The sequence below is a fragment of the Colius striatus genome, chromosome 12, assembly GCF_028858725.1.
Source record: "Colius striatus isolate bColStr4 chromosome 12, bColStr4.1.hap1, whole genome shotgun sequence".
Taxonomy (NCBI): Eukaryota; Metazoa; Chordata; class Aves; order Coliiformes; family Coliidae; genus Colius; species Colius striatus.
This window is the reverse complement of record NC_084770.1, coordinates 23,878,621-23,898,170: the sequence shown is the minus strand read 5'-3', so window position 1 is coordinate 23,898,170 and position 19,550 is coordinate 23,878,621. Positions and strand designations below refer to the sequence as shown.

General features: G+C 51.5%; 2 protein-coding genes across 7 annotated transcripts; one reads left to right on the top strand and one right to left on the bottom strand.

Annotated features, from left to right (window-relative positions):
* The first annotated feature begins 225 nt into the window (after positions 1–225).
* EIF2A (eukaryotic translation initiation factor 2A) lies at positions 226–19,380 on the top strand. 6 transcript variants are annotated; one of them, XM_062005384.1, is made up of 15 exons: positions 6,233–6,286; positions 6,812–6,894; positions 7,946–8,015; positions 8,335–8,409; positions 9,698–9,816; positions 10,716–10,815; positions 11,186–11,268; positions 11,902–11,975; positions 12,113–12,257; positions 12,865–12,981; positions 15,233–15,804; positions 17,055–17,171; positions 18,010–18,138; positions 18,740–18,805; positions 18,886–19,380. In XM_062005384.1, the coding sequence occupies exons 3-15, from the start codon at positions 7,969–7,971 to the stop codon at positions 18,949–18,951; spliced, it is 1,710 nt and encodes a 569-aa protein (XP_061861368.1). In that variant the 5' UTR covers positions 6,233–6,286; positions 6,812–6,894; positions 7,946–7,968; the 3' UTR covers positions 18,952–19,380. The 6 variants fall into 6 exon arrangements, with proteins under 6 accessions (XP_061861372.1, XP_061861367.1, XP_061861373.1 ...); XM_062005388.1 differs by lacking the exons at positions 6,233–6,286; positions 6,812–6,894 and adding an exon at positions 226–319; XM_062005383.1 differs by lacking the exon at positions 6,812–6,894 and having other exon boundaries at positions 6,192–6,286.
* SERP1 (stress associated endoplasmic reticulum protein 1) lies at positions 5,378–6,063 on the bottom strand. The gene is made up of 3 exons (XM_062005745.1): positions 5,927–6,063; positions 5,771–5,846; positions 5,378–5,647 (listed from the first exon to the last, which is right to left on the bottom strand). Exons 1-3 carry the CDS (start codon positions 6,008–6,010, stop codon positions 5,607–5,609), a joined length of 201 nt encoding a protein of 66 aa, XP_061861729.1. The 5' UTR covers positions 6,011–6,063; the 3' UTR covers positions 5,378–5,606.
* Positions 19,381–19,550: the final 170 nt, after the last annotated feature.

Here is a 19,550-nt window from a genome sequence, read left to right as displayed (position 1 = left end):
TGGGCTGTGTGCTGGGGGGGGTGTTGGAGCAGGTTAGTATCTTGGTGTGCTACAGCAGGAGTTCACCTCTGGGAAGCACCCACAAGAGCAAAGGGCCCTGGGCCATCCGGGCCAGGCCCCAGGGTCACCTCAGCCTCTGCCTCCTGTCGTGTTGCCTGCAAATGTCTGCTTCAGTATCTTGTCCTCAGATGTGTCTAACTCTGCTTGGGTTTATATTAGGTAAAACAAGACAAAAGAAGCCACACTGGAAGCGGCAAATTTTGTTGTCCATGGATCATCCTCATCCCATGTTGCAGACGTGGAGCACAGCTTCTCCCAGGTGAGTGTCAGTCCACAGCACAGTTCACAAAAGCCACCTCTGTGTGTGTTGCTGCTGTAAGTGCTGTAGGGAAACAAGAGGGTTGCATGCAAATGAAAACAAAGTATTTCTGGGGCCAACTCTTATTTCCGCTCCGGTGTGACCAATAGCTGACTCCAGCTACACAGTGAGGGTGTAGCTGGTAAATTAAGTAGAAAGGGACAAGGGGGGGGTGGTATTTGTAGGAACAGAAGCCCTTCAGGTGGATTGTTCATTAACACTTTCATGGAGGGAACACTGAAACAGGATTTACTGTTGTTAATGTCCTGCTGCCAGTCCAAGAGGAGAATGAAGCCAATGGAAAGAGTGTCCCGTTTTCCCACAGAGCTGAGGCCTGTGTGTCTCCTTTCCCTCTGGTAACACATGTGACCTGTGTGGAGCTGTCTGTGTGAGCTCAGCTGCGCAGGGATGGTCACAGCCACTCATGCAGGTGTGCTGGAGAGGCTTTTTCAAAAGAGAAAAGCATGTAGTAAATCTGCTGAAAATAGGGAATGAAACAAAGATTAAACTCATCCTGCTAGAAATCCTTTGTTTGCCTTGCTCCACTGTCGGGTTTGGTTCAGGTTGTCTCCTTATGGCAAGTTGTATTTGGCTCTAAATGGCGACTTGGCTCACTGCACGTGACTGCTGTAGTATAGCAGAAGGGGGTCTGTGAGGTGCTGCCGTGAGTTCCAGAGGCAGTCTGGAGCTGCTGCCTGGGAAAGAGCAGTTCAGTCATCTTGATATTACTGAATGTTTGGTTGTGGAGAGGGAGAACAAGGTCTGTTGACAGGGGATGGCATTGCTGGAGGGCTGCACTGCTTTGTACTGCTGCACAGCCTTTCCTTGTGGTGAGGTGTGGCAGCACCAGCAATGCCAGCAGTGCCACCTGTTCTGGTACCGGTGTGGTCCTCGGGCAGACCCCTCCGTGCTCCCTGGGGCCAGGCCTGGCACGAGCAGCTCTGCTCCCTGCTGCTCCCTCCCTGGCAGGCTCCCAGGTGCTGATTTATGGAAATGAGTGTGGCCAGGGAGCTGTGGGGAAAGTGGCTTCTTCAGAGGTGATGCTGTGTGCTGTGGGAAGCAGTGCTGGCACATACTCCTGTAGTTTGGCTCTTCAAAATTGTTCTAGAGCTTCAGCATAATGAATAGGGAAATAATCCAGGCGCTGAATGGGGCTGACCCTACAGCTGCTTGCACGCTTTGGCCAGGGCTGGGAGGGAGACTGCAGTCGTGTGTTTGTGGCAGGAGCTGGAAGGACAGTTAGCTTTGTGGTGTCTGGCTTAGCCCCTGCCTCTCAAAGGGGATGTGGCAGAACATGCAGGGAAAGGCTACCAAAACAATGGAGGAGAGGGAGGAAACACCTCATGAGGAGGCTGTGACTGCTTGAGGTGGGGAAGGAGGCTGCAGGGAGGCTGACAAGCAGTCCCAAGAGTCCGGAGGTGACAGGTGAGGTGAGTGCAGGAGTCCTGTCCAGTCTCATCTACAGGCAGTGTGTATTTTTTCATGTGGGAAGAAAGTGAACTTTGGATCTGGCTGGCATGGGAAGTTATGGAGGCAAGTAGGCTGTTTTAGAAGGGGTTACAGCAGAGTGACAGGAAGGGAGTGCACCCTTTGGCCACCCCTACGTGCTTCAGGACGTGAGGAGAGGAGCAGGAGGGGAATGAACTGTAATGAGTGGCTAAACTTGTCTGTCCTCCTCATAGCACCTACTGACACTGCTCGAGACAAAGCACTGGGCTAGTCAGGACCTGTCTCTTCTGAAGAGCTTTGCTCTTTAGGAACAAATACACTGAGTTTGGTGATCTAAGTAAAATTTTAGTGGGGCAACAGCCTAGCAAATCAGCCCCCTCAACTTTCAGCCTGAGCAAGTTCCCTTGGGTTTCTGTTGGCCTGCCGGAGGGCCTGGGCTGCAGAGGGGGAATGTGCACCCCCGAGAGCCAGCGGCCAGAGCTGCTGCTTTCATGGTGCCCTCCCTCCTGCCAGGAGCAGGTGAGGGCATCACTTTCTGCTCACACCATGCAGCAGTGCTGCTCTTGTAATCAATCACTGCACTTCTCTTAGGGGAAAGTTTTCCCTTTTCCTTTATGCAGAGTGCTAGAGGAGTGACAGTCGCAGCGTCCCTGGTCCTCCGACGTTCTGAGGATCCTTTCCCCCGTACCAGCTGTGCGACTGCTGTGCCAGGGCTCAGGGGGGAGGCCTTGTCTGTCCTTGAGTAGTTGCAGCCGGGGGCAGCTGCTGCTGTTGCAGCTGAGGCGCTGCCACCCTGACCCTGCCCTTGGGGATCCCACCTCCAGGCAAAACCCGTGCTGGCCCCGGGGTGCGTGCAGGGGTGCTTCACTCCGTCCCTCCTGCTTGGGATGTGTGCAGGAGTGCTCAGTCCCTGTTGCAGGGGGTGTGTGTGGCGCTGCTGCCATGGGCATCGCAGGAGCCCTCAGCCCCATTCCCCAAAGGGGGCTGCGCAGAGCAGGCGGTTAAGCCAGGCCCCGGCGCGGTCAGGAACAGCACGGCTGGTATGTCATGTGCAGTGACCCCGCTGCTTCTGTCCGCGCCAGGGCTCGGAACGGGCGGCCAGGGCCGGAGCGGCTCCCGCCCGGCCCCACCGCGGCAGCACCCGGGGCCCGCTGTCCCGGCCCGGCAGGAGCGTGCGCCGGGCCGCGGGGCCACCGGGCCGCGGAGCCCTTGGGCCGTGGCGGCCGCCGGGCACGGGGCGGCGCTGCGGCGGCTGCGGAGGCCGCGGCCCATCCGGCCCGTGCCCGGCCCTGCCCGCGTCCCTCCGCCCGGCCGAGCTCACGGCTCGAGGGGAGCGGGTGTTGCGAAGGAGGGGTGTCCCCTTTCTGTGGGGGGTCGATCCTGGCGCCTGCTGTAGGCGCGTGTGCGGCGTCCGAGGCTCCCGAGCGCGGCCCCGCGGCCCGCAGCTGGTTGTGCCGGCAAGCAGCGTCCCCAGAGGGCTGTGGCTGCCAGGCACAGGCGCAGCAGATGCTCCTCACCGTACAGGTCCTACAGCCCTTGCCCGTGTCCCGCTGCCTCTCCCAAGGGCTTTGTCCTGGTCCAAGATCCCTATCGCCTGCAGAACGACCTCGTTCTTGCTGCGTTGCTCATCACGAAAGCAGATGGAGCTCAGGCCCCTGTCTACTCTCACCACTTCTCAACGTAGATCACCCCCAGAACACGTTGGTTTCAGTCCAATTGCACTTCTCCAGAGGCACCAAAGGTCATTACCCCCAGGCCCCGGCTGGCCCTGGTCTGTCAGGGAAGGCTGCCAGGTCACGCTGCGATTACAGCACCGGCAGCCCTCCCACATCCCTTCACCTACGTGTAACTAACAACGTGCCTGTGTTCCCAGCCCAGCACTGCTGGTGGCAGATGCAGGCTGAGCTGCTAGAGCCCCCCAGCACCACTGCAGTCTGTCTGCACCAAAGCAACCCACTGTTCTGCTGAGTGAGTTTCAAACTGCAGTAAAAACCACCCTGAGCACTCAGGTGCCCGCAGCCCCTCATGAGGCTGTGCCAATGCCATCCTTACTATGCTGGAAAAGTCATAAATGTCTCCTGGAGAGGCAGGAACTGGTCAGAGCCCCCCCACAGGCTTCCACTGTGTCCCCAGGGACAGAGATGGGACACAAAGGGAGCAGCTGCCCACCAAGCCCTGCAGGGTGAGGCTGGGCAGCAAAGGGAGGGGGAGCAGCCTGAGGCACCAGGGCCTTGGCTGAGCCCAGAGACCCGGTGGCTGAGCTGTGTGGCTTCCCTGGCCTTGGGCAGGGAGGGAACTGGGCTGCCCTCAGGGGAAGTGGCCCAGCTTCTAGACCCAGCAAGACACCATTTTGCCAACCTGAGAACGAACACAAGTCACCTTTGAAAAGAACTTTATTGAAAATCAGAGAGTACAGATACTTGCTCACCTCCACCGTGTACAGAGCACGTGGGGCTCGGCGCCAGGCATGCTCGTGGCAGCGCCAGCTCACACCAGCCCCACCGACTGCAGAGGGAAATATGACAGCTCATACAAACGATCTGCTCCTTCATGGCTAACAGCATTTCATTACTCTCTACAGAAACTTTATTCTGTTACTTCTAGCATAACCAGATTAGAATTTGCCTTCTGCTAAGAAACCTGAAACAACGCACCCCTTCCTTCAGCAGCATCCAGGAGACAGCGGCTCTTGGGCTGCCTTTGTTACCAGAGCAGACAGCAAGAGGCCACGCAAAGCCTGGGCCACCAGCAATGAAATATCATCAATAGCAGCATTTCCCACTGTGATCTCAAGCTACAGCCTTCTACAGATGCAAGGAGGACGCTTTTTTTCCCTTCAGTATCACCAGGAAGGAACTGTGATCATAGGGAAGCAGTTCAGTACTGGATCCATCGTTAGATGAAATAGAGCTGAAAGCAGGATTTGCCTTAAATAGGATTAAATATACATTGCAAGACATAGCACACGCTGCAGATGCTGCACACAGAAGCAGAACGGCGCACAGGGGAGGGGCAGCGTCCCTGCACCTGCACAAAACATGCCCGTACAACACCGTGAAATCTGAAACTATCACCACTTATTGAGAGTTGCCCGAGCAGTATTTACAGCAGAGTGGTGGTGGCAGAGCCCCAGCAGCGGGTCACGGCAGCAGCAGCCGCTGCTCAGCCAGGCCAGCGCCCACCAAAGCGCTGCTGGGGCGGGAGGTACAGGAGCAGCTTCCTGGGGGTGCAGCTTCCTGGGGGTGCAGTTTTCTGTGGTGGCAAGTGCCCAGGCGCTGCCACATGCTGCAGGGACAGGGGCTGCGCTGGGGGCCGCTGCGGCACGGCCCGGCTGCTGCCTCGCAAGCACGCTGCCAACTCCTGCTCCAGCTGCCAACTCCTGCTCCAGCTGCGACAGAAATGCCGACTTCCGACTTTAAATGAGACCATTTCCAGCTATACAGAGACTGAGACAGACCTCAGGAGCAGCGTTTACAACCGGCGTCGGTTCCTACGGCTCTACAGGGCACACAGCTGAGCGTTTCTACAGGGAGCGTGGCTGCGGACTTCACCCAATAAGTAGGTCCACGATTGTAGATCAACAACAGAGTTTTATTGCTTTATACATGTGGTGCTGTTCAAGGCACTGTGGCACGGGCTAGAAAACTCGGAATGCCTGGTGAAGGGACCTGGAATGCGACAGGGCCGGTGCCGACCACCGCTCCGCGGCAACCGCTGCGAGGAGCCGGGGCTGGCGAGCGCCGGCCGGGGCGACGGGCCATGGCAGCGCCGGGGCGGGCCGCGCCCGGCGACGGGCCCCTCACATGCCCATCCGGATGCTCTGGATGATCTGGAAGATGGCTGCAAGAGAGCACAGGGGAGACGCGCTCGCCGGGCAGCGCCCGCGGGGTGGGGGGAGGGCGGCCGGGCCGGGCCAGGCCGCGCCGCGGGAGCCCGAGCCGCCGGAGCCCGCCCGCCGCTCACCTGATCCGCAGACCACGAAGATGAACAGCGCCAGCAGCCAGGGCCCGACCGACGCCTTCTCCTCCGGGGCCGTTCTCTGCGGGCACAGCACGGCCGTCAGCCCGGCCCCCGCCCCGCCGCCGCCGCCCCCCCAACCCGCCGCGGCCCCCCGCGCACCGAGGTCTTGGCGACGTTCCCGCGCTGTGTGATGTTTTTGCTGTGCTTCTCGTTGGCCATGCGGATGCGCTGCTTGGCCACCATGGTGCGCCCGCCCGCGCCGGGCCGCCGCCGCCGCCGTGCCCGCGCCCGCCGCCCGCTGCCAGCGTCAGCACAGCGCCGCGCGCCGCCCGCCGGAAGCGCGCCCCGGGGCGGGGCCGCCCCGCGCCAACCCGCGCGCGCACCGCCCGCTTCCGGCCCCGCCCCCGCGCCGCGCCGCGCGACGTGGACGGCTCCGCGGCGGCCGCGCGCCCCAACCGGAAGCGGAAGAAGCCTCGAGCGGCCGCGCCAACATGGCGCCGCCCGCGCCGCTCCTGGCAGGTGCGTGAGGCCCGCGCGGGAGCGGCGGCGGGAGCGGGGCCCGGCCCGGCCCGGCCCGGCCCGGCGGGAGGGGGCGGCCCGGGACCCGGCGCGGGGCTCGCCGTTGCGGCGTGGCCAGGCCGGGCGCTGGGCCCCCGGCAGGGTGGGCCGCTGCCCCGAGCCCGTGGCTGAGCAGCCGCGAGTCCGCCGCTGGGTTCCCCGCGCCCCGGCCGCCGCGGGCAGCAGCGCGGGGCCGCGGAAGCGTGTTCGTTAGCGCTGTTGTTGTCCGCGGGTGAATGCGCTCGTGGCGGCGGTGAGGATGAGACCCCGGAGAGGATGGGGTGGCTGGGCGAGAGCGGGGCAGCCGCGGGGACGTGCGGGACGTGGCGCTTCGGCGAACCGCTGAGGAGCCCGCAGGGGCTCGCGGCTGAGTGCGGCAGCTTTGCTGCAGTGTGGCGGCTCATCACTGTGTCCCACAGACGTCTTTTTCCTGCATCTCTGAGCTTTCATTGCTCCCGTGTTTACCCCTCCTGTGGTATATCACAGGTCTGCAGTTGTTCAGGATGGTTTTTGGACTCTGTAATCAACTACCAGTTTGGATCTCAGTTTTCCTTCAGAGCCTGACACAGGTGCAAAGTTAATGAGTGGTGTTGGGAGACCGTGAGGTGTGTCAGGGCTTGGTCAGGGAGGTGCAGGGCTGTAGGACAGGGGGAGGTAGGAAATACCCAAAAATAGTGTTTTCTTCAAGCTAATAAACTGGCTTAAAACTTTTTCCATTTGTTTATTGCCAAAGTGCCAAGAGAGGAGTGAGGTGGTGTGAGGACTCCCTGAGTAGCTGCTGGTGGGCTCTGTGCCAGGGTCCTGCTGCACTCAGCCCAGCCGCAGTGCTGCCCCTTCCCCTGCTCCTCCTGCTGCCCCCACCCCACAGCGCTCGCCCTGACAGAGCCTGGCACAGATCTTGCTTTCCTGGTGCCTGTTGATCAGTAAACTCTTGTTGCCTTTGTCAGCATCAAGCACAGCTCCTGCCTGTGTAACACTGGCCTGTGGTGTGGCTGGGCTTTAGGTTCTGATGCTCCTGCAGTGGAGCCAGCTGGACAAAAGCATATTCTGTTCACTGTAACCACTGCAGCTGCCCTGTGCTGTACAGACCTGTCTGCCTGGGCGTCTCTGGTGCCGTAAGCAGGGCAGTGTCTCTGGCAGGAGTGACACTTAAGGCTCACTTCAAGGTTGAACTTCAATGCTAAAGCTGCCAAGAGGGCAAATCCTGTCTCCTATCTGCAAACAAATCATCCTGTTGTCATCCTTTGGCAGCCCTCTGCTCCTCCCTTGTGCAGGACCCTGAGGTGGTCCTTGCGTGATGGGGTTTTGAGCTTCTGCCAGCTGGGCTTTGAGGAAGGGGCTGCTGCAGCTGGATGGGGAGCTGGGACCCAGCATCTGCTCTGGGACAGGATGTGTGCCGGCCTTCCTCCCAGTGCAGGTGCAGCCCTGGGGCAGAGATGGAGCCAGGGCACAAAGGGCTGGGGCTGGTCTGGGAAACTGCACTTAAATGTAAAGGGAGCTTTCCTGTGAGACTGCATTGGGCATAGAGGGGCTGTGGATCTCCATCCTGGGGCATGGTGTGGCTGGGGGCTGCAGGGTGGATGCCTTTCTGAGCGAGGGGTTATTTGTTTTCTCTTCCAGTGAGAGGATCTGAAGGGCTCTACATGGTGAACGGGCCACCCAGTTTCACAGAGAGCACAGCCTTCCAAAGGTACTGCTGTTGTCACTGGTTTCCATCTGTGGCACAAAGGAAATCATCTTCTAAAAAGCAAAGGCAGGCTCTGGAACTGAGAACTGTGCAAATGCTTTTTCTTACTGTCAGTAGTTCAGAGGATCGATGATTTTGAAGGGTTTACACTTGCCTGACCAATCCTGGCCTGGGTAATGACCTCTGAGCAGTTGTACAGGGGTTTGCACTGTTACAAAGTGCTGCCCAGCAGGAAACCTGGATGTTGCTAGTTCTTTCTGTGGAGGATGCCTCAGCTGGCATGGTGTGTTTGAGTACTGATGTGTGTTTCTCGTTTCTCTAGGGACTCTGGGAAAAACTGCAAAGCTGTTGCTTTCAGCAAGGACGGTTCCCTCTTTGCCTGGTGCAATGGAGAAAAGTTGGTGCCTTTTATGATAGTAATCGTTTAGTTTGTGTTAAATAAACTGGAGCAGTTATGCCCTGTCTGCTCCTCTCTGTGTGAAGGCACTGGCTGTTAGTGCCACTGTTGGTGTGAATGCTTTAAATGCAGTTGATTTTTGCAGCATTCACAGCAGTGACTTTGTTTCCTGAATATCAGATGAGACCTTTACTGCTTGTCCTGTGTTTATAATGTATTTGTTCACGGTTCTCAGGACAATAGCACTTGGTTTTCTGGGATTAACATACCAGTTGAGTTCCCAGAGCCCATGCACCCTGCATACAGGCAGACATCACAGGCTTCCTTTGATTTTTATACAGCAGGGGCATTGTATCATTTCCCAGAGATGATCTGTTAAAGAGCTGAGGCTGGGGCTGCTGCTGTGCAGAGGTGGTCAGGCTCCTGCAGTGTCTGTGCTCTTACTGACAGACCAGAGTGCTGCACAAGTGTTTTGTAAGGCCATTCGACCATTTCTTTTAAAAAAGGCAACTTAGATGTAGCCTTTGTTACTTTTGTTGTTTCTGGTTCTCCAGAACATTCAGACTCTTCATTTCTCATTAAAAACTGTATTTTGCCAGTCAGAAAGGTCTGTTTCCACAAAGTGTCTATCCAGCAGCCAGACTGTGTATCCAGGTGTCCATGCTTTGAATGCCCATCCTCCTTCCTCTTTCAGGAGGAGCAGTTAGTGGGCTGGTGAGGAACAGGCTCCTGATGCCTCGTTTGAGAACAGCAGTCACTTGGACACATCTTGACGTGATCTTTGTCTCTTTGGATTCTGTTCCAGAGGTTCAGAAGTGCTGCTTCACTTCCTTTGTTCAGCTGCCTGGCCTTTGATTTTTATTGTGCGCATCTCCCAGCATCCCACAACCTCAAAAAGCTCAAATCTTAAAATGTATCCTTATAGACTATGTTTAAAAATAAGTGGGATAGGTGTGTGGTTTAGTTCAGATGGAGCCTTTCTGAGAGTGCTGATGACCTCTCTGTGGACAGAGTTCACCTCATCTCTTAGGTGTTGCAGGTAGAAGTACGTGACCTGTTTTGGCCAGAGCTTTCACTTAGTTTCTGTTATGTTTGGGCATCTGCTTTTAAAGAGTGTTCTTGCAAAAAATTAGTATAAACAGGAGGAGACAGAAGCTCTTCTGATCTTGTTGGCCAAACCTGGGACAGACTGAGAATGAAACATTCAGTCAAACACATGAAAAGTTACCTTGGCTATTAATTACCTATGCTGAGCATGTTGTATTGAAATAGCATCTTTTGTTTCCAGAGTAAATGTTGTTAATGTCACCAGTGCTGAGCTGCTGCGTTCCTTTGATCTCCCAAAGGCCGTTTGCCTTCAGTTCTCACCAAAGAACAACGTTCTGGCAACGTGGCAGGCCTACACGAGTGAGTATCGCAACCCCTGTGACAGCACACGGGCTGGCGGCGTGTTTTCACGTGGTTTGCAGCCTTTCCACTGCCTGATTTGTCACTGTTGCACATTTATTGGCTAAATGAGCAGTACAGGAAGTGTACAGAGCATTGGGTGGGTAACCAGATGCATAGTGGGGAGGGAAGGGCTGTTCCTGAAGGCGTCTGGGGTTGGCTGTTCCTCCAGGCACCGACTCAGAGCGCAGGGCTCACAATTACTCCATTAAGCAAATCACATGTTGCTAAAAATTGCTAACTGGTCTCAGTGCAGAGAGTCTGAATTATTCTGATTCTATGGTTCTGTGTGCTGTTCAAGCAGTTTAAATTCATGTGTAGAAAAGGCAAATTGTGAGCTGTCTCAAGAGTATTCCTCTGCAAGGCACAGCTGCCTTGAGTGCCCTCCCATGCCCAGAGGGCTTTCAGCTCTTCTCTGGAGTTAATCTTCCTGACCTAAAGAGCATCTGCCTCATCTGAGAAACAGCAGCAGCATTATGTGTGGCTTGCAAATAGAGCTGTGACTGCAACGTGGTGGACATTCTTGTGAGAACAAAATGCAGGAGTGGAGAACATACCTTCATTGCTTGCCAGGGGGATTGCTTTTGGTTCTGATGAAAACACTAAAAAGGCTGTGCCAGTGGTGGGGTCTCAGTCCTGTACCGGGGGGGAAACTGAGCTTCCAGGTGTTCTTGCTGCAGGCTGAAAGACTCCTGTTAATAGGTGAGGCAGCGAGCAGTGTAGGGCTTAGTCTGTGGGGAGTGGGATGCTTGTTGCTAGAAGTCTGTGCGTGTTTGGGTGCACGTTTAGGTGGAAGGTCCTCGTGGTGAAGCGGATTCCATCCCCAGAGGCCCCTGCTGTAATCCATGCTTTTGTTGCAGCTGCCAAAGACGGCTCAGCCGGGGTGCCCAACCTGCAACTCCATGATGTGAAAACTGGAAAATGCTTGAAGTCTTTCATCCAGAAAAAGATGCAGAACTGGTAAATAACATTTTGGGTGCTGTTTGCAAAGAATTGGTGGTTTCCAAAGTCTGATCCAGGTCAGTAGGGCTTTTAAGGTTGCGTTGGCTTTCAAAACACTGCCTGCTACTAGCTGAAAGCAAGTGTCTGTGTTTGTAAGTATCTCTGTAGGTAGGATACAGTTGTTTGTTTCTTAGTATAATTACTCTCCCCTTCTGCACCTCAGAGAAGGTGGGGAGACAGTAACTAAGTGTAGCTGTATGGATTTTACTGTGCAGGTCTCATTTGTCTGTTTGAAATATGCATTGTGTTTGAACCTGCTTGGCTTTTAAAATGGAGGGAGGGCTGAAGATGAGCATCACTCAGTGCTTCTCATCTTCTTTATGTGCAGGTGTCCTTGCTGGGCAGATGATGAAAGCCTTTGTGCCAGGAATGTAAACAATGAAGTACACTTCTTTGAGAACAACGACTTCAGTACGCAAGTATTCCTATAGATTTGGTGTCATTCATTGTAGTGGGGAGGCATGGCATGTCTGTTCCAGCACAGGGCCTGCTGTTCAGTGCTAATTTCCTGATGGAATGAGGTGGTGAGTTGGTTAACTGTTTAAACATGCAGTTCCCATAAGTGGTTTGTGCAAGGGGACAATGTTCAGCACAGAGCAGCCTTTGTGGTCACCTCCCATCAGGAGGGATCAGCCAGCAAAGCTGTGAGGGCAGAACCCGTGCCTCTGGGTAATGGTGTGTGCTATCTGGAGGTGACTGATGCTGCTTCCTCTGAAGCCAGCACAGATCAGGGAAGGAGTTCTGTCCCTGGCTTAGAACACGAGCTCTGTTCACAGGGGCTGCAGAAGCTCCTGTGCAGTTTGAACTTGCAAGTGCTATGTACTGGGTTTCAGACCTAGGCATGGTTCAAGTTGATTTTGTAAGTAAATACGTGTGATGAAATGGGAAGGTGATGGTTGTTTGCCTATGGTAGGAAATCCTTTATCCCTGCAGATGCTGTTCTTTGTTATCCATGATGCAGACCCATACAAAGGTGTAGTTAATCAGTCTAGACTAATGTGGTTTGTCATTAACCTCATTACACCTGTCACTTGTTTTTTGCAGGTACTATTGCAAACAAACTGCATTTGCAAAAGGTGAATGACTTTGTGTTATCTCCAGGAGCACAACCAACCAAGGTACTCCCGATGGCCTGTCCAGTTCTTTGCTTGGTTTTCTTCAAAAAATTGCTGTGGTTGTACCAGATGCCAGCAGTGAGTAGACTCTGTGCTGTCAGGAGGATCACCTGCAGTGCAGTGTTGTGGCTCTGTTGCAGGTGGCTGTGTACGTCCCGGGCAGCAAAGGGGCACCGTCCTTCGTTAGGCTCTATCAGTACCCCAACTTCAGCGGCCCGCAGTCTGCACTGGCCAATAAGAGTTTCTTCAAAGCTGACAAGGTGACAATGCTGTGGAACAAGAAAGGTACAACAGCCCTGTGCTTCAGCTTTTGGATTTCACGACTTGGTTTTGTGTGTGGGTTTTGCATTTGTGCAGCATATGCAGATGAGTACTGAAGGGAGTCCCGCATGGCAACGCAACGTGTCGGTTACAGTCCTGCATACCCTGACGTGCTCCTAACTCTTCTGTGTTGACTTACATCATTTATGTATTGTAGTTGAGAATATTCTACGTGTTGGTAGATTTTGCAGTTGAATAGAAGGTTCAGATTGAGTTTTGCATTCTGTGATGATAACGTATTTAGGCTGTAAACATAAAGGTAACCAAAAGGTTAAACCATGAACTGTTCTTACTCTGTGAAATTGTATATGCATAGAGGGGTCGATCCTTCAAGTTCACACCAAGCAGTTCAAATGTCTTACAGCCATCATAGTTTTTAAAGAAAGATGGAAACATAGAGAATCACAGAATGGTAGGGGTTGGGAGGCTCCTCTAGAGCTCTTGCAGCCCAACCCCCTGACTAACAAGAATTCACGATCAAACCAGTTTCTCCTTATTCGTGGTAGTTTGTGAGATACTGTATATAATTTACAATAATTGTATTGAAGTAACTGTATGTCTGTTCTGTTAGCCACTGCTGTGCTAGTGATAGCTAGTACAGAAGTTGATAAAACAGGTGCTTCGTACTACGGAGAGCAAACCCTGCACTACATCGCGACGAACGGCGAGAGCGCAGTCGTGCAGCTGCGTAAGTCCCTCCCCAGCGCCTTGCGTTGCTCCATAGCTCTCCCTAGAGGGAACTGCTGCTTCACCAGCTCTCCTCTAATCCACGTGGGGTGTTTCTGTTAGTGGAAGGAAGTAATCTTTATTTTAAAAGGAAAAAGTAGTACTCTTAACAAAAACCCTTCACCAGATTTGGAGTAAAGTATGTGGGAGGGTGGTTTTGGTTGGTTTGGGGTTTTTTTAATAGCTGAAGTGCCCTGTCATCTTTGTTACACTTGTCTTAGTGTCAGAGAGCACAGACTTTCAGTTAATACATATAAGTAATTTGCTTGGGAGCATGTTCATGTGCACAGGAGGAGAACTGTGCGTGTTTGCTCAGAAATACCTGGGCTACAGAGCCATCAATGTCAGTGAACCCAAAACGAGCAGGAAAGTGTGTTACCAAGTAGAATGATCGTATCTGCATTTGTAGACTTGCAATGGATACTGTTACTGCAGGAACTGAGGCAGAGTGAGAGCGCTCTTGGAAGCATATTGGCAAACAGAAGTCCTTTATTTTGTGATGTACAATGGAGAGTGTTCTAAGATGTAAAAATGACACACTGGGGAGAAGCAAGTGGATGCTCTTAACTCCAGTGTCTCATTCAAACTGGGAAGTCCATTCAGTAATGTCCCCATGGCGGTATTTTTTCATTATCTTGAGTCATGGACTGTTTGTTAAGCACCTGCCTTGTTTGAGATTACAGAGAGAGTAGCTTGGTGTGAACATTTCAGAACCCTGGGGATGGGATGATAGACTATCTATGCTCAACTGGCTGTAGAAAGCCTCTGTATGTATCTCCAGTTTGCCTTTTGTTGCAAAACCTGTGGCAGCAGGTTCTGTGCCCTGTTTCCCCCTGTGGCTAACTTCACTGGGAAAAATAATCAGGATTGGAACTTTATATCTAGAATCAATCCAGGGCAGTTTCCTGGATCAACAACCCTAATTGTTTAACCCCATGCTTATCAAAACCTTCTTTACCCTCGGATTTATTTATTCCCAGTGCATCCTTATTCAATGGGAAGCTGGTCATTCATTTTCGTTTGATTTAGCTACCCCTTTTCAAGGAAAGAACCCAAATGGATCTCTGCTCTGTAAAACATTTTCCCAACCAAAGCAAGTGATGGGCACTTGGGGCAAGTGGTGCCTCATTTCCTGTGCATTTGTGTCTGGTCAGTTTTGAGGACCAGTTTTGAAGCTTTTTGCACAGTGGCATTCGTAGAGGTTTTTCTCATTTTGCCTGCCTCATGCTCATGCTGCAGCCTTTGCCTCGGCTGTTGGGGCCCCTGCAAAGCTGCCCTCGTCTCTCCACTTGCCTACTGTCAGGAAATGTGCAGAAACATGACTTTGTCAGAGCTCTGTCTCTGCAGTGGCATTTGGTTGATGTCACATGAGAAGTTTGGAAGGGGGAAATGCAACAGTGTGATTGCACAGCCTAAAGCCTCCTTATCTTCAGAGTAACAACGGGAATGAAGGATTTAAAACACTTGGATATTTTGAGTTGTCCGGGTTTAAGAGTTGTCAGTAATGCCCTTGGCATTTGCCTGAGAAATACAGGTGAAGATATCCCAATTGTGAAGAATTTGGACAACCTGTGGTTTTTACTTACCTCTATATTTTACATGAGCTTCCATCACTAATTCATTGTTCTTTGGAATGTTCTAATGTCCAGAAAAGCTTCTCACAATGTCAGGATTTAATCATTTTGTACAAAACCTTTTTTGTGTGTGCTCTCTCAGTTTAAAATCTGCCTTCAAGCACCGTACATGAGCATGGTCCAAAGACAATTTAGTTGGATGTTTATTAGCTCTGCAAAGCTGAGTTATGCAATATTTCTTGGATTTAAAAAGAGGAACTAGCATCCAGCTGGAATAAAACTGTTTTTGCAGATTTCCACTGGGACAGTTTGAGAAGGTCCTGAGAGATCAGACTTGAGTAACGAGGAAAAAAATAGAGGATCTTTTTTTTTTACATGAAAAAAAAAGTGCTTACTGTTATAGTGCTGGTGCTGGCCCTACAGAGGTAATTTGGAATGGCTGCAGTTATTGTTGCAAGCCTTACCTATACCTGTCAGAGGATACAGTGTTGTTTCGACCTCTGTTGATAGTGGAATTCGTTTTCCCTTTCAGTAATTAGGTGACAGCTTTTTAGTGAAGTTAAGGATCGCTGTTGATTTGGTTTTTGCTTGCACTGAAAAGGTACAATCTCCTAACAACAGTGCCTGTTTTCCTTTTAGCAAAAGGTGGACCTATTTATGACGTTGTTTGGAGCCCCAATTCTGTCGAGTTTTGTGCTGTGTATGGTTTTATGCCTGCCAAAGCAACAGTTTTTAATTTGAAATGTGACCCCGTGTTTGACTTTGGAACCGGTCCTCGCAACGCTGCCTACTACAGCCCCCACGGGCACATCCTCGTGCTGGCAGGGTTTGGAAATCTCAGGGGACAGATGGAAGTGTGGGACGTTAAGAACTACAAACTCATCTCCAAACCAGTAGCCTCGGATTCCACGTACTTTGCTTGGTGTCCCGACGGGGAACACATCGTGACGGCTACGTGTGCTCCCAGGCTGCGGGTCAGTAACGGCTACAAGATCTGGCACTACACAGGCTCTCTGCTGCACAGCTACGAAGTTCCATCGAATGAAGAAATGTGGCAAGTGTCCTGGCAGCCCTTCCTGGATGGAGTGTTTGCAGCCAAGGCAGTGAAATACCAGGCGGTTCCCAGCGAGCTGCCCCGTGCTGAGCAGAAGCCTGCTCAGGCATACCGACCTCCAGCCCTGAGAAACAAACCTGTAACAGCTTCCAAGCTTGTAAGTAGGCAGTTTCCTGTGTGAACTGTTCAGTTTCATTGCTTTGCTTGTCTTTGGAGCTTGGCCTCAGATACCTGTGCATTTTTATGGGGGAGGTTAGAAGGGTACCCAGTCTGATGGTAGCGTGTGGGGTTTCTGGGAGGTTTTCCTGGTCTTCCTCTTGGATGCTGTTGGCAACGGTCTGTGCTCAAAAACTGGAATTTCTTTGGTCCAAATACTCTCCTTTTACAAAGTCACTTACAAGCTTTGAAAACTCTCTGCAATGTCCCTGGAACAAAGAACTGCACCTTTGGTTTAGGGGGCAATTGCATACTGTGGTTAAGCGAGAACCCTGCAGCTTGGGCCTAAACTCAGCTGGGCAGGTGGTTACTGACCTCCCAACAGCACTGTTTATTTGTTTACTTGCTAGAAGGAGACCTGATCCTTAGCAAGTCAGCTGCAGTTCAAACAGCTTTCAATGTAGTGCCTTCATTGTCTAATTATTTTCTGCAAGTTTTCAAAGTAGGCTGAGTAGCAACTAACTACATTTAACAATTGCACCCTTGGTGTTTGTGTCTTGGAGAGTTTTGACTTTGAGCCTTGTGCTTTTGAAGGGAGGACTGCTGCTGGGCTTGTGAGGGGTCTGTTAGTCATGCTAATGTCTGATTTCACAAATGATAACATGCAGAGGTAGTAAAGTGTTAAATAAAACAATTCTGTTTACTTACAAGGACAAGAAACCTTGTCATATGCATTAGAACAGTCCAACTCCTCAGTTAAGAGTGATCTTAAAAAACCCCCAAAAGAAAAATGCCTCTTCACACCCGCCCAAGAAGCCTCACCCCCTCTCCCCTCCCAGCAACGCATTTTCCTGTCTTGTCAGCGGGGAGTTTCAGTTAAAAAGTTGTCAGCAAAAGCAAAGCGCCAGGCTTTTCAGTGCTGGCTTATTCCTCTTTGGTTTTATTTCCCCAAGACAGAAAACATGATGTTTTTGTTATCAGAAATACATTAAATCTGTAGGACATCCAGGGGAGTCTCTTCCAAGCTTGAGTTTGGAACCTTTTTCACACTGACTCCTGCTGCTCAAAAGAGAAAGGGCATGCACTTATTTTTTCTTTCTTTGTCTTTTCCTTCCTCTTCCTTCACGGTTCACCTTTTATGTATGGTGATGTCTAATGTAGATCTGGGTGTTCACTGCTGGGGTTCTGCACCAACACGCTTGCCAAGGTGGAATCCAGGTTCCATAACTGTTGCTTTTGTGTGTCCTGCAGCATGAAGATGAGCCACCTCAGAATATGAAGCCCCCGGTGGGTTGCAGTGATAAGCCCCTCTCTAAAACAGCTCTTAAGAATCAAAGGAAACATGAAGCAAAGAAAGCTGCTAAACAGGTAATGCAAAAGGAGTTCTTTGAAGGATGATGGTAATTAGTTTCCAGAGATGGCAGTGATCAGCCTGAGGGCAGTGACTGCCCACTGCACATCTCCAACAAAGCTGTGGGGAGGGCCGTGAACTTCTTAATCAGACTAAAGCAGGCAAAAAAGGGTGGCTTAAAAATAACAGCTTTGGTTGGTTGCTGTGAGTGTTGGCTGAGTATGACTGAGTAATTCTGATTTCTCACCTTTGGACAGGCTGCACAGGTTTGTGAGGGGTCAGGACAGACACACTGCTTTGCTGTGACCCTTCATCAGGGCAGGGCTGAGGCACTTCATCAGGGTCACCTTATCAGAAGACAACCTCTTCTGGGTCACCCCTTCACTTGCTGTTCTTTAGCAGGGCAGATAAGAATCAGCTGTGGGTATTAGCCTTCCTGTTCCTACAAACTTCTGAAGCAGTGGTTTCTCTAAATAAGATTCTTTAATTTCTCACCCTGATTTTGAGCCGTTTCTTTTACCTGAGAGGCAACAACCCACCAGCCTTCTTCATGAAATACCTGTGTACGTGCTTGTCATGCCATCCTTACTGATGCTTCCCCGTGCTGATGGGTGGTGCTTTGAGGAAGTAGAGGTTAAACAAGAAACAGCATGTGAGTTGTTACAGGTAACCCTTTCTTTACGTAAAGCAAATGCATAGGTACTGCAGCACATCAAAGCCAGACACAGCTCATGGAGTACACCAGCAAGCTAGTGAAAGAAGAGAAATTAAATGGATCCCTTAAAACGGTTACAGCCATCTTTAGTCCCTTTGCCATCAAAGGTATTTGCTAGATATTGTTTTATTTGTATACAGGAGGCCAAAGCTGACGCAAACCAAGAACCTCCCCAGCCCCCAGCACCACAGAGTGCACCACAGAGTGCTGTGCCTGCTCCTACATCAGGAGACCCTGAAGTTGACAAGAAGATAAAGAATTTAAGAAAGGTAAAAGGATTTTTTCCTAACAAACAGCTGATTTCTCGATGGTCTGTAGGATCTGATTGCCAGGTGTCTTGGGCTCGGGGGGGGCATTGACAGAGATGGCCATTTCCTGAATTGGTAAACCAAGGTGGAAGTCCTTGGATGGACTAATTTCAGACTGGAAGATGCTTGGTTCAGGCTAGAGAGGAGCTTTCCCCTTCCTGCATAATCTATCAGGGCGTTCTCTCCTGGCTGCCTCCTTCATGGTCTCTTGTTTGGATTCACATTCCAGGCTTTCTGAGGAAAATGTGTGTTGAAGAGGGACCATGATAGTGGAGGAGTAACTTGAGTTTGGATCTAGCTTTTCAGTGAGATAAGGGATGGTGTTTGCTTCAGAGACTAAGAGCTTCTCTCCTCTAGGTTTTATTCTGGAAGGAAATGTCTGTTACTGGTGGGAAGTTCTGGAGATGCTTAAATGAAACGCACTTCCCCTATTGAGACCTGCCTCCCAGTAAATCAGGCAATTGCAAGTGCAGGAACTTCTAAGACTGTGGGATTTATTCTTGGTTCACCAGTATATTTGTGTTAGTGGGGTTATTTTTGTAATGTGTTTGTTGTTTTACAGAAACTGAAGGCAATTGAGCAGCTGAAAGAACAAGCAGCTGCTGGCAAACAGCTAGAGAAGAATCAGGTACTGTTCAGATGTGTGCAGTTCACTGAAGTTTCATTTATAAGCTACACGTGTGACATCTTGTGGGTTTTTTGTTCTAGTTGGAGAAGATTCAGAAGGAAACTGCCCTTCTTCAGGAACTGGAAAACCTAGAACTGGGGCTCTAGAATGTCGTGGAAATCCACTGTGGTGTTAACAGAAAGTCCAGGTGCAGCAGAATTTGTACCAACTTGAACACAATCAAATGTTTCATCAAATGACCGAGGATGGGAAAGTCCACAGCCATGCTGCAGACTCGCCTCTGAAAGAGCCTTCCTAGAGATCCGTGCGCAGGTGAAACTGTCAACAAGTACCGAATATCTCATCAGCCACTTCCCCTGTTCAGCCCAAAAACGTGCTTATCTTATCTTCTTCCAGCCTGTTGCCTGAAAGCAGAAGCTGCCTGTGGGTTACCTTGTCCTTGTTTGGGTGTGAGGAGGGAAGGAGATGGGGTTTACTTCTTTGATAGCTTTATTATATTTAAAAGTACACGTGATCTTTATGCAATAACAGGATGTAGATAAAAATAAAGAGCATTTAATAAAGAGCACTTCTGTTCTTCTCTTGCAAAGCGCGGATTTTAAGAGTGAGGCCGCGCCACCGCCGTCAGCAGCCCGGGGTGCGGGGCGGGCGGAGCTCCAGCCCCTGCCGCCGCTCTGCTCACCCCGACGCGGCTTCTGGCCTCTGGGGGTTTCATTTCCCTTGGTTCCCGTTCTGCTTTCGCCGT

Bases quoted from the DNA above. Each gene is read 5' to 3' on its own strand.
- EIF2A (XM_062005383.1), top strand. From the start codon at position 6,259: ATGGCGCCGCCCGCGCCGCTCCTGGCAG. The intron at 8,016-8,334 runs GTACTGCTGTTG...TCGTTTCTCTAG, and splicing joins GAGAGCACAGCCTTCCAAAG to GGACTCTGGGAAAAACTGCA. The intron at 17,172-18,009 runs GTAATGCAAAAG...ATTTGTATACAG, and splicing joins CAAAGAAAGCTGCTAAACAG to GAGGCCAAAGCTGACGCAAA.
- SERP1 (XM_062005745.1), bottom strand. From the start codon at position 6,010: ATGGTGGCCAAGCAGCGCATCCGCATGGCCAACGAGAAGCACAGCAAA. The intron at 5,847-5,926 runs GTGCGCGGGGGG...CTGTGCCCGCAG, and splicing joins GGAACGTCGCCAAGACCTCG to AGAACGGCCCCGGAGGAGAA. The intron at 5,648-5,770 runs GTGAGCGGCGGG...GCTCTCTTGCAG, and splicing joins CTTCGTGGTCTGCGGATCAG to CCATCTTCCAGATCATCCAG.